Source organism: Rhipicephalus sanguineus, chromosome 2, assembly GCF_013339695.2.
Source record: "Rhipicephalus sanguineus isolate Rsan-2018 chromosome 2, BIME_Rsan_1.4, whole genome shotgun sequence".
NCBI lineage: Eukaryota > Metazoa > Arthropoda > Arachnida > Ixodida > Ixodidae > Rhipicephalus > Rhipicephalus sanguineus.
Genome location: NC_051177.1, coordinates 226,409,118 through 226,422,412, shown reverse-complemented (window position 1 = coordinate 226,422,412; position 13,295 = coordinate 226,409,118). Strand labels below are relative to the sequence as shown.

Below are 13,295 nucleotides of genomic sequence, written 5' to 3'. Positions count from 1 at the left end.
ACAAAAGTTTATTTCCTGAGCACACAGTTTTTTATGCACCACTCTTGCGCCACCAGGTGAGTACAACAATCAACTTCTTAGAAACGCGAGCTCTTTGCCAGATAAGTTAACAGACGGCGTGCTGACGCATTCGGGACCTAATCTAACAATGTTCTCAGCTTCGATAATTTCTCTCGTCAATTTATCGTTCTGCGATGCGACAACTGTACATGCGCTGAACACAGGTTGGCACCCACATGTCTTGCAGTGAATCGCAAGCCATCCGTCACGTCCATTTTTTACATTGTTGTTATGTTCTCTTAGTCTGTCATTAATACACCTTCCGGTTTGACCTATATATACCTTACCACACGAAATTGGGATCCGATATACAACATTACTCTTGCAAGGAACATAGGTGACTTTGTGTTTCTTAGTACATGCATTAGATTTCATACTGCTATTATTGCGGTGGCATAGGCTCAGGAGTTTGCGCGGGGCTGAAAAAACTACTTTTACTTTAGAACGTTCCGCCACTTTTTTCAAATTGTGTGAAATCTTGTGGAAGTACACGCTGCATTTCTGAAGGAGTTGACGCCATCGCCCGTAACAAACCGGCCAGGGCCCAGATAAGGCGGGTGGAAGCATTCCTCAGCGACCACTCTCTTACTCTGGTTCCTGCTGATAAAGAGGGAGGATTCACCGTCCTGTCCTTGGATTTGTTCCGGAAGAAAGGCCACGAAGCTGTAAGCTCTGTTTTCGTGCCTCAGGACGATGTCGCTATTTCCAAGGTTAAGTCTAAAGCCAGGCAGCTATGCAAGAATTTAAACCTTTCTCGTGTTGTTACTGGCATTAATAACAGTAAACAGGACTTTCTGAATGTGTTTTTCAGTGCGAAGACACATAAGCCTCACACACCTTTTCGTGTGATTATCTCCGAGCGGGATACGTGGCAGAAAAGCATTTCTATGTTCTTACAGGGCCACCTGAAAAAACTGGTAATTGATGATCCCTTCATTGTTAGAAATTCAGAGGAAGTCCTGCAGTCTATTGTACCCTTGGCTAATAGGGCTGTGTATGGCTTTTCGATAGATGTTAAAGACTTGTATTACTCCATTCCTCATGACCAACTAATAATTGCTGTGGAAGAGTGCACTGACCTGTATGGCAGTACGCGTTTCCAGGGTTTGTGCGGCATACCAGCGAAATTCATAGGCCTTTGTTGACAAATTTCTCAGCACAATGCAATTACGAACAGTAACCTCGGAGTAAGTGGGTCTGATTTTTGAGAAATTGTTCACCTGGTCAACGAGGATGCAGGCCCCTACGTGCTTTTCTCACGCAGCTTCAACTACTTTGACAAAAGCAGTCAAATTGCAATCTTTTTTTAATTGCTTCAGTTCTTCTTTATATTTGTCAACTTTTTGACGAAGCCATTGTATCTGCACCTTTAAATCGCGCTCCTTCCGTCTAAATTTCTGACGTTCCAAAACAGAAATACTACTGCGAACATCTACCTGGGTGGCTTCGTGCTTTGAGGTAGGTTCAGAAGGAGCATCCACCTCAACTTGTAGTGGTACGGTGAAGCACGGAACTTCTGCGAGACCCGGAGAGCTAAAACTTGAGGCAAGTCCATCCGCAGGCACGGTGTCTTCATCGGCTCCAACCAAAAGGCCTGTTGCAGTCCCTGTCTCGTGAGGCCGCGCAGCAGCGTTGTCAGTTGCAAGCGCTCGTTTCCTCACAGCCGCATCGCTCCGCGGTTTCTTCGGCTTCGACTGCATGTATTCCGGGTAGTCGTCGAACACGCTGGGAGTTGCACTCCTCTTGAGTTTTCGAGTTTTACATCCTTCTTTGTAGTCCGTCAGGAGAAAATGTCGGCTGCACACAACGGAGTAGCGTGATGTCGTGTTCGGCGTCCAGTCTTTCCTAGCGATGGCTTTCAACCAGGCTGCCCTCGCTTCACTGTCACTAGGAATTTCATGAAACGAAATGCCAGGTACCTTACGTTTCGCATCAGATTTGCACTTTGGAACACAGCAGTAGGCCATGGCATCACGAGAACACGCACAAGTTCTTCAATCGCGGGAACACAACGCACACATCGACTACAGACTGCGGCGAACCAAGGCGAACTGCCTTCACGCTCCCCAGGGCTGGTGGCGCCACCTCTTGGGGAACGGCGTCAGCCGGTCGGAGAGCGCGGACGGAGACTCTGCCTCCTTCGAGCGGGCACAGAAAGTATATAGGAGGCTATGATAAAACTTGAGAGAAATAATGGCACACAAAGGGAATGTGTGCGTCTTTCTAAATTTTTTTTTCCGTGAATTGCAGCGAGATGTGGGGCTAATGTGCCTCCGTTTCACATGCATTCGTGCCCCCGCGGTTAGCACATTGAGCAGATGGCAGCCCTGACAAACCTGAGTGCTGATGCTTTCTTATCCTGCAGAGTATGCATGTTTTTTTTTTTTTTCTCTATCTTTTTTTCCCCCCTTTCTTGCGACGCAGCATGCATTGGCTGCATCATAAGCAACTCATGTTGCTGTTTAAGTACCATTGTTATTTCTTTTGAGTGACGGACTTGCCTTTGTAATATTTGGTTCATATTTTGATAACTACTGTTTAAATTATCAGTATACTTGTATTTTCATGTTTGTCATTGTATTGACGTAATTTGTATTGTGATACCCACTTTGTTGTTGTGAAGCCTTACAACCCAATCTGTAACGGCCGTATGGCCAACAGTATTATGAATAAAAAAAAAAAAGCAATTTTCTGGCACGTTCGAGCACTCATTAGGCTTACGTATTCTCCAGTGTCTACCTAAATCTTCATGCGACACTGGCTCTTGATACCGCTAGTCTCGTGCCCGTACAAGTGTCGCAACTTTCATGCCCATTCCACAGAAACAGGCAGTACACCACAGAGAACGCCGACACAATGCCCACGGCCGCTACATAAAAAAAAAGCAGCGGCTGTGCAACGCTGCTCACGTGCTCGGGCTGGCTCGGGCACGTCATGTGCACGTGAACATGCATGCGCATGACACGTTCATGCGTATGCGTCATGTGATCCTCCGGCTCCCCTGCCGAAGAGGGCAGAGAAGGGATTTGGCTTGCGAAGGCTACAAAGGGTGAGTGGCAAGGGTTTGAAGCTCCCCTCCTCTCATCACGGTTTCGCACCGCTACAGATTATTGTTTTTCTGAGCTCTTAATGAACTGATTAAAAAATTCTTGAGGCATAATGCTCTTCATTCGGCACACAACAACTTCCAGCGTCTAACTAAAATTTGCTATGTGGCCTGGAGAGGGGCCCTTTAACTAATAGCGGAGTCATTTATTCGATACCCCTTACTTGTGGCAGAATCGGCTGTCTTAGGGAGCATTCTCAAAAAGTAAAGAAGAAAGATGATAAGTACACACGTTTGGTTACACCTGTGACTGCATGCCGTTGCGAGCCATGTTTCGAGCACGTTTTCAGGACACCAAGATTTTAGGAAGTAATAAGGGCTGTACTGCTTGGCTGGCTTTAGAAGCTTTCTTTATAAAAAAAGAATAACCCAGTTTTTGTCAGTGCAGCTTCAATAGAACTGCATTCTTTGGAACACATTTTCATGCAGAGTGCACTTTGATCTGTGGTTTCAGCATGTTGTTGCTGTGTCACAATGCATGCGCAATATAACTCAGTGGGCATTTTTCACAATAAACAGTTGTAAGTAGTGCCTGTCCTTGTCTGCCACGCCTTTGTGTCCGTCTTTACCTGTGCTCATTTCACTTGCTTAAAGTGCTTGCTTAAAATCGACGCAGCATGCTCCCCAACGCGCTCATTCATGCAGCGCGCTGTTTGGCCCTGCTGCGTCGATTACGAGAAGAGAAGGAGCAAACTTGCCCGCGCATTGCAGCTCATGCATGGAGTGTGAGCCGGTCTTCAAAAAGGTAAAAATTCTAGCAAGGAGAGAGTAGGTCGTGAGCTGTTAGAAGCTTTTTATATTAAGGAATTGGGCGACAACTTCAACACTTCTGTTGCTCTGTATAGCACAGCAAGCAATTTTCTGCGCAGCTTTTTTTTGACGTGAGGTATCCTTGTCATGTGTTTCCTCCTCTTCCCCCCTTCTTTCGATTTATTTGGGACGTGTGATAAAAAGTGCATATATACGCGGCGACCAAATGAATAAAGCCAGTTGATAGTTCGCGCTCTTTTCGGTTACTCCGTCCTTTCCTTCCTGTGTTCGTCCGATTGAATGCACAATGACCACAGACATTAATAGACATCTTAGGATAATGCCATCATTCCAGTGCATCTACCATGTTTTCCACCTCTTGTAGCCTCTGCTGACGAGAGCACACTGCATCACAACGCAACAAGAAAGTTCGTACGACAAGAAAGTTCATAGAAACTTTCTGTTCGACCGGGTGATGTGAGTGAAAGGACAAAAATTTCCCAGTTCACACTGCTTACAGTACACTGTCATTTCCACACTGCCATTATCAGCCCTACGCACAAGCACACCCAAAAAAGGCAGGACACTGTGTTTCTCTGTTCTGTACGTGAGAACTCAATAGCATACCTGCCAACTGCGATAGCACTTATATGGACACTGTCAGCGGGACGCTGCGGTCGCCGCTGATCTGTACAGAGTCCGAACCGATAACATCGCTTACGCATCGTCTGTTTCACGTGCGAGTACAAGCGTGCCAGCGCTGGGGACGAACGCAGTTGAAGCAGAGGTGAAACAACCTGGCCGTCACCGTCGCGCGAAGGGCACATGCGATAACATCGCTCCGCGTGCGAGGCCTGTCGTCGCTTGCTACTTCATGCGCAATTAAACTGAGTTGAACCTTTCTACCATTGTTAAAAAAAAAGAATCCTTTCTACTGCGTGGCCAGGCAACTTTGCTCATGTGGCCAGACAAAACACTGGACGCGCGGGGCAAAACTGGATTTCCGGGAGATTTTCCTATGACCCGTACAACCGGGAGAAACGTTCAAAATCCGGTAGTCTCCCGCGTAATCCGGGAGACTTGGCAGGTATGCAATAGGGTGGTGTACACTGTTGAGTGCCACGTGGAAAGCACCCAGATTTACCCTTTTCAAGATTACGAAAGTGTCATCCATGTACTTACAATACACTTTCACCTGAAAGGGTAGTGAGTTCAGCACATGTGTCTCAACGTGCTCCATCTCCATATTGCGACAGCAATGGAAACAGTACTCCCTGTAGGGCACCCTTCAATTCAATGGTAACTTGTGTTGGCTAAACACAATTTGGTTAAACACGAAACTTTGGTTCAAGCAAAACCGCATGAACCAAACCTACTTCAGTTTGATGTCATGCCGTTGAGGCGCCGCTCTGCCTGCACTGGCATGCAGTCGTCACGCACACACAATCCTCTAAAAATATAATAAACTTAAAAAATATGTGAAATGAACTCTGTTTATTAGAACAGTATACTCCTCTCGGTGGAATTTTGATGCTTTTATCATTTTTTCCAATTTTCATTCTGCATTCCTTTAACGTAAAGAGGCATTCCACGGGCAATGCAAGGGGATAGCACCAATTTGCTTGCATGTTGCCCGCACTGACAGAGTGAAACGTCACTAACCTTTTTCCTACGATGTATGTTGTCATGTAGCAGCTAAGGACATAAATTATAATACTGGCAAAGAACAGATGCAATGCTTAATTGCAGACAGCAGAAATACAAGATGATTAATTTTTGGGAGATATTTGCATGTTTCACTGGACAATCGATGCAAACGCACGTACCAGTGCAAAATCATGCAAACGATCAAGTGACAGACTGTGACAAAATTGGTTCGAATATGCTCTTCCTAAAGGGCTGTTTTTAAGGACAGGTCTAATAAAAAAAAAGCCCACTTTACTGCAGCCATTTCACAAAACATGCACTTGAAACAAATTGTTTAACGAGCTAGCAATAGTAATCTCAATTTGTACAGCTCATTTGCCATGTGCTGAATACAAAGTATCCATAGGGTAATGAAATACTGCCACAATAATGCAAAGCCTGCCAGGTGTGTTTGGTTTCGGTGTGGCATACGGAACCAGTGCTGCAACAGTTCACATGGTGCAGCTGCAGCACCATCTCATCTTTATTTTTCAGTTTTTTCATTCTGTCATCTGCTGTACATACACATTGGGCAAAAATTGTGTGGGAGGAGATTTAATTTGACCCCTCCCCTTTCCTGTGCAATCGGTTTGCCTTTCGTATGAGATTTCTTGGTGCCGTGGTCACAGTTTTTAACACTCTTAATAGGCTTATCAACTCGTGATAGCAAAAATGAAGAGACCACCGCACTGTTGTGCTAAGTCAGCATTCATCTTGTTCACAGTGCCCAAACAAAATTTCAAACTTCTCCAATACTGTATGGACAGTGACTGCAGAAGGATTGAAAGCTGGGCTAGTTGGTGACAGTACTTGAACATTCTTGAAACAGTGCAACGTGGATGTAGCCGTCCATAACATGTCCATAACATTCTTGAAACCGCATCGCCGTTACGCTGTTTCAAGAATGTCATGGACAGTGACAGCAGAACTCCAGGCAGCAGTGGCAGCACTGCAGCTGCTGCTACTGGCAACTGCACCAGCCTCCGCCATGGGATAATACTATAATAATTGTTGGGGTTTAATGTCCTGTTTTATATTTACTAACAACTGTCGTTTCTTGCTAGTCCTGCCATGCCCACGACAGCGTTATAAAATTTGTCACGAGTGTTTTTACGAACTAAAACTCTTGCTTAGTGGTGATGTTGAAGAAAATCCCGGACACACTAACGCTGAATTATTGCATAAAGTTCTTGAGGGTCAAAATCTGCTGCGAGAGGAATTAGCCGACTTGAAAACTAAAACAGAAAACATGATAGCTGAGATGAGAGAGTTGTTTAAACAGCTTCAGGTTCCGGTTTCGGACCTCAAATCTGGCTTGGTGATGCACTTATGGTAGGAAGACGTTGCAAAGTACACAGGACACAGTGTTAACAGGACGAGCGCAAACTTTAACTGGTTCAACTGGACTTGGGTTGCGTGTGACCCATGAACTCCCCAAACGTTCAGTTTTACGGTTTTTAGACCTTAAAATAACGTTCCGCTATGGACACGCTTGCTGGGACCCGAGGGCTAAGAAGAGATTGCTGCCCTTTGATTCGGCACATTCTAAGACGATTAAGAGAGCTATAGCGTTGATGTGCCTGGAATCTGCTCTCGAAAAATCGTGCCCGCATCAAATGATGCCTAGTTTCGACAATCAGCTACGCCGTCTTTCAGCTGCAGGTTTCCCCAACTCGGCCTTGACTGCTGTTTCTGAAACCCTCCTTCAAAAGTTGAAACGTGGAACGGGACGTGCAATGGCTGAGGACCACCGGAAGGCCCTTAGGCCTGAGGTTGTACCCTATGTTCACAAGCTTTCCCACAATCTTAAGAAGGTGGCAAGCAGGCACGGGGTCCCAATTTGTTTTTTCTGCCCCCAATAAGCAGGGAAAGCTGTGCCCATGTATTTGCAACACCAGCAAATGTGGTTGCCATGAGAATCACCAAACGCCGTTCGTCAAGTGTTCCACTGGAGTGGTCTATTGCATTCCCATGTCATGTGGGATGTTCTACATTGGCGAAACTGGGCGCTGTGTCAACGACCGTTTGGGGGAACACGCACAAAAATTGAAAAAGCTAGATGATAAGTACGCACATTTAGTTGCGCATGTCATTAAGTGCTCAGGATGTGTGGCCCGGTTTGAAGGGACAATGATTCTTGGTGGGAGTGAAGACAAGACTGCACGTGCCAGTTTGGAAGCCTACCACATTAAGAACCTTGATAACAAGTGCATTAGCACCCCATCTCTTGCCCTCCTCGACTGTGAATTTTATCTTCTAGATCCGGCTGTCGGGTCTTAGGTCACGTTTTCCTGCGGTTAACTTTGGTTGGCAGTTTGGCGTTGTTGGTGCTGCGCGTTGTTAATCTTTGTTATCCATCCCTCTACCTGTTTTTCTTTTCCATGCTTCACTTTGGCATATATAAGGTGTATCATTCTGCCATTAAGACCAGTTGTCAGTCAGCGCTTTTATGTCCGTGTCGTCTCTTGTGGGTATGTGTTCACGCTTTTACCCCCTTAAAGGGACACTAAAGAGCAAAACGATTTTTCTCGCATTGGTAAAGTAGTCTTCCACGATACCAAAAACACCACGCTTGCTGTGAGAAGGCGCTTAATAAGCGAGAAAACGCGCAAAAAGAAAATACAGGTGGCGACGCCACCGTGGAATTCCCGCACCATTTGCCATGACGTCACATATTTTTGACTGTGCCTGCTTGGGCCTACGTAATTCCTAATCGGGTAAATCGAAGTACATTGTCCTCTGAGGGGGTCAGAGACTTGATAAAACGAGTTTGTGGAAATTTCGTCGAGCCAGTGGCGCCAAAATACATTAAATGCTCTTTGAAATGTTTTACGTCACGAATTACAAACTTCGGCGCGAAATTTACAAACGAAACTTTGACCTTGGTTTTCTCCGCTAATAATAAACCTATAGTGGTGAAATAAACTACACAAGAGTTCTCCGTGCACACTTTATCAATCTAAACCAATTCATTGTTTCTCTTTAGTGTCCCTTTAATCTACAATATGAACCAACTCGCCCAAGAAGAAGTATTAATGAAGTACATAAAACTTCTCTGGTCCCGTGTTCTGCGCTTTAGTTCAAGTACTATGCATTTCAGCCAACTTCCCCGGTCTGCCATGCTACTTCAGTTTACAGCTCAATGGCACAACCTAGCAAGAATGCGCACAAGTACACTGTACCACACCAGCACTGTGTGACAGAATACTGTGGTGCAGTGCACCGTGATTGGAGCTGGGGATTGTAAAAAACAGCGCGAAACCAATGGATGAACACAAAGAGATGAAGAAATCACCCTTGTGAAGTGCAGGATAATGGAATTGGCACATCGCAGATTAGTTACTACTACACATGTACGAGCAAGCATATCTTCAAAACGAACAGTCTCGACCACAGACTCGCAAAACACTTTTTTTTTTCTATTCAACAGTCCTACCTGACATTTGTTTCTCTCTATACATCATACAGCTGTGAGGCGTGACATTCCACCAGTGATTTTTTTAAAGGACGCGCACTTGCGCCCCTGCAGGATATGGCTGGGTGCACGATTGTCGCATTGGTCACGGTCATTGTTTCACCTTTTCTTTTTTTTTTTTTTAGCTGCATTATCAACCTGCTAAAGTAGTTGTCGCGGCGTCAGCTGAGCAGTCGTCCAATTTTCATTAACGGCAAGCACAAGTATCGCTATTTTGCCGACGGGGGGCCCTACACCGTGCTGCTTCGCGGTTCTCATGATTTCGCCAGCGTCACTACTGCCAGAGATGAAAAGATCTCCGCATTCCTTTTGAAAGGCGTTTGCGTTGCACGCACGCCTTCACTGGAATGTGAAGGGGTGAACGTGCGTAGGACTAGAAATGCATTCTGTGAACCGAGAGTTTTGGTAAGGAAAATGTTCCTGCAAAATATTCAAAAAGGCGAATGCCACGATTGGTCAACGAAACGTATCGCCAGCGATGGCACTGGTTGAAACCCACTGGACGGCACTTGAGCGCTTCGCTCTGTGCCGAATGCTAGGCACAGCCTGTTCACATTAAGCGGGAGGAGCGCCGTTTCAGGCGTCAGAATGGGTTGAATGCCGCAGTGTAAACCGACACATCACAACAGATTTCAATCGTTCGGCGTCGCTCATCCTTTCTACAGAGGAAGACTAGAAATGACATCGAGGGTAATTTTGAGAAGACAGCGCTCGACCACGGTGTAAACAAAATGCGCGCCTCAGTGACAACCGCTCGCTTACCGACATGGCACATGACGAGCAGCACGATGCCAGAAGTCACCATCTCCATTACAGCTGCTTGAAACACATCCGAACAAGCATAGCCGTTGCTGCGCGCTGTGTGTACTGTACGTCAAAGTGGTCAAAGAACACGGCACACGGAGGTGCAACCAGTGCAACGTGTTCTCTGGTGCAACCATCCGAGGGGCGAACGACGGCAGATGGCGGCACGGTAGAAGGGCGTTGGCCGGCACAAGTTCAAACGCGTGAAGCAATGCTAATGAACCGCTCACAAGTCGCCCGACCAAAGCAGCACCGTCACGTCACATTCAACTGCCCGCGGGTCTTTTTTTAACTTACGCGTTGCATATAGTACGTTATAATGTACTGCGTCTCTTTGTTCTGAGCGAGTTAGTTTTGAGTAAGACTTGTTGCTGGGCGAGTTGGTTGAAATCTATGGGGTACATTTTAGCGCAAACTGTGAAAGAAAGCACGGGAAAAGAGTAGAGGAAAGCACAAAGGTCGAGCGCTAAACTTCAACTGTTTATTCGAAAGGTGAGGCCAACAACAAATAACCATGTGCGCATGCGCGCGCCAGTAAGGGAAAAAATCACACTTTCATGTCAAATGTTTCATGTCAAATGTTTCATGTCAATTATTTGACATGAAAGTGTGATTTTTTCCCTTACTGGCGCGCGCATGCGCACATGGTTATTTGTTGGTGGCCTCACCTTTCGAATAAACAGTTGAAGTTTAGCGCTCGACCTTTCTGCTTTCCTCTACTCTTTTCCCGTGCTTTCTTTCACAGTTTGCGCTAAAATGTACCCCATAGAGTTAGTTTTCCCATCGGGACATCGCTTTCAGCAGGCCCGTAACTAGGGGGGGGGTTGAGGGGGTTCTGACCCCCCCCGAAATTTTTTTGATGCTTTAAGTTTTCGGGTGATACTAAAATATTTACACGCCTTCACAGCGACCACCAGCTGCCAAAGTTACACTGCAACTTTCCTGGCATTGCTTCCCTCTTCTTCCTTTCTTCAAACCTACCCTTTTACCAGAACACCTCAGCGCTCCCTCCCTCGCACCTGCCCTATTTGTACAGCTTTGCACTTCGCCCTCGCGTTCCTTCGTCTTTCACCCCGTAGCAGCTCCTTTATTGATTCCAGATGCTTTCCTTGTGCATTGCCGCTGGAGAAGTTATCCGTCTGTGCGGACCGCACGTGTCGGCTTTGGGTTCCTACGAAAAGCGCGTCTCCTTCTGTGAAGGTAAACAGTTCGACAGCAACGGCAACACCAACACGACGTGCGCAAATTTGCCAGGGAACGAAACCCCTAAGCGGAAAAACTCAGCGGCGCATTCCGAGGACGCAGGCTGCAGGGTAAACTTTTCTCAAACTGTAGTCCTCGCCACCGAAACGAATCATCGAAGATGACATCTACTGAAAGACTGGCATATCCGAGCAACTTCGAACAACCTTAACCACACGCAAGGAAATCTACCTCTTCTGTACACAGAAGGTATATGCGCCTCCCTACAAAGCGCACAAAGCGAGGATACAGCTGGCACACAATCCGGCACCAGCGGTCAACTTTCACAGGAGAGAAAACGCCGCCAAGCTGGGCTGCGCGCGGGAGTACAGAGGCTGACGTCACAGCCTACAAAGTGCATTTTTGGGGGGTCACGGCTATTTAATTAGCGCAGCCCAGAGAGAATTATGCAGGCGCCCAGGGAGCCGTCTGTGAAAAGGTGACTTTTTCACAGGAACGGAGCAACACCTCCTTTCTGGACTGTACCACGGGAGTGCAAATGTCTCGGCAGTGCATTCTTGGGGGTTCACGTATATTAAGGGGAGTATGCAGTGCCCATGGAGTCTTCTGTGAAAAGATCTTTAAGTAGCGTTAATCCAGTTTGCTGCAGCTGGAGTACAATAATGGGCCTGCATGCACACCAGCTGTAGCGGCGTTCAGAAAACACATGCGCCACGCGGGAGCCGGCGCGTTCATCACACTTCTACATTCTAGCCACTGTAAAGTGGATAAGAGAGGAAGAAAACATCGCCCGCCGTTCACGCCAGGCAGTCGAAGCAGTCGCAAACGTCTTTTTGGAGCCACTGGCCACTTCTGTGTGCGTGCACAGGATTGCGGCAGCAAAATGAAAAGACACTCTGCAACAACGAAGCAAAGGAGTCTTGCGTCTTACTTCAAGAAAGTTCGAACCGATGAAGCGGACGGAGAAGAACCGCCTCCTTCGAAGGATAAAACTTCGCCCTCCTCAGCACTGGTGGAAAGCCAAGCGCGTCCGAACTTCTGTAGCGACTCAGGAGAATGCACCGGTTTATATGAATCACCTGAGAACGAACACAAGCAGGACACCCATGCGCCGCCGGGAAATGATGGTGGCCGCAGTGCAACTACTAGTGACCTTTGTTCTACAGTCAACGCTGGGCAAAGTGACGCCTTTACCACTGGGCAATGCCCAAGGAAGGTGAGTGGCATGGCACCTACACATTCTGGTTCGCCTCCCCTCACACGTCTCTGATCTCTTCACTGTCTCTGCTTACGTACGGAACGACCTAACCTGCTGCCATTCCCGTCGCCGACTTCGCGCTGGCGACGCTACAGTGGCAGCTTGTAACGCATACATACCGTTTTTGAACCGCGGTTACATTGTGTTACTTCATCAGGAGCCGTTGGTCGCGGTGTCCCCGGCTTTGGTGGTGCTATTGTCCAAACTTATTTCTTGCTTTAACCAGAATTTGAGGTTGACATACCAATTTCTTTATTTGGGTACAAATAATTGAAAAGTACCATCGAATTATTACAAGTAAGCGATGTACTTGTTTTATTCACGAAAATAAGCCAGTATAAATCTTAAAAAATGGCAGCCGTTCTACACGCAAACCCCCCCCGAAAAAAATTCCTGGGTACGGCCCTGGCTTTCAGAAACGTAAAAGTAGACTTGGCGATCTCCACTGCATGAAAACATGCGAGCAACATGGGCGAGCTTATTAAATTCATGGGTATGGTACCATATCATGGGGTTTTACGTGCCAAAGCCGAGCAGTACTCGGTATGGCTGCTTCGCACCTAAAACGAAGTCCACGCTACACGGTGGATGACCAGGGGCGTAGCCAGAAATTTTTTTCGGGGGGGGGGGGGGGTTCAATTCATACATTATGTATGTTTGTGTTTGCGTTAATTGTATGTGTGCGTGTATATCAAAATTGAAATTTTTCGGGGGGGGGGGGGGGTTGAAGCCCCCCCTCCCCCCTGGCTACGCCCCTGGTGGAGACACAGCTTTTTGTGGACGCAATCTTGGTTAGAATCATGGAGTTTCATACAATGGTTCGTGCAATGGTTTCATACAAAGTTTCATACAATACAATGGCGTGAAATGGTTCGAACGTTCCCGTTTGTGGCGGTGCCGTGCACGCAGCGCTGGAGCGCTTTCATTAAAATGCACATAAATATGGAGATGGT

The 13,295-nt window shown here is 46.8% G+C and overlaps 1 protein-coding gene across 1 annotated transcript in view; it reads right to left on the bottom strand.

The window, feature by feature from the left end:
* LOC119384141 (uncharacterized) overlaps positions 1–10,034 on the bottom strand; it is a 169,881-nt gene extending 159,847 nt beyond the window's left edge. Inside the window, exon 1 of the mRNA XM_037652434.2 lies at positions 9,840–10,034. Within this exon, the coding sequence (XP_037508362.1) occupies positions 9,840–9,888 (49 nt within the window). The 5' untranslated portion in view covers positions 9,889–10,034. The remainder of the gene's footprint in view (positions 1–9,839) is intronic.
* Between the last annotated feature and the right edge of the window lie 3,261 nt (positions 10,035–13,295).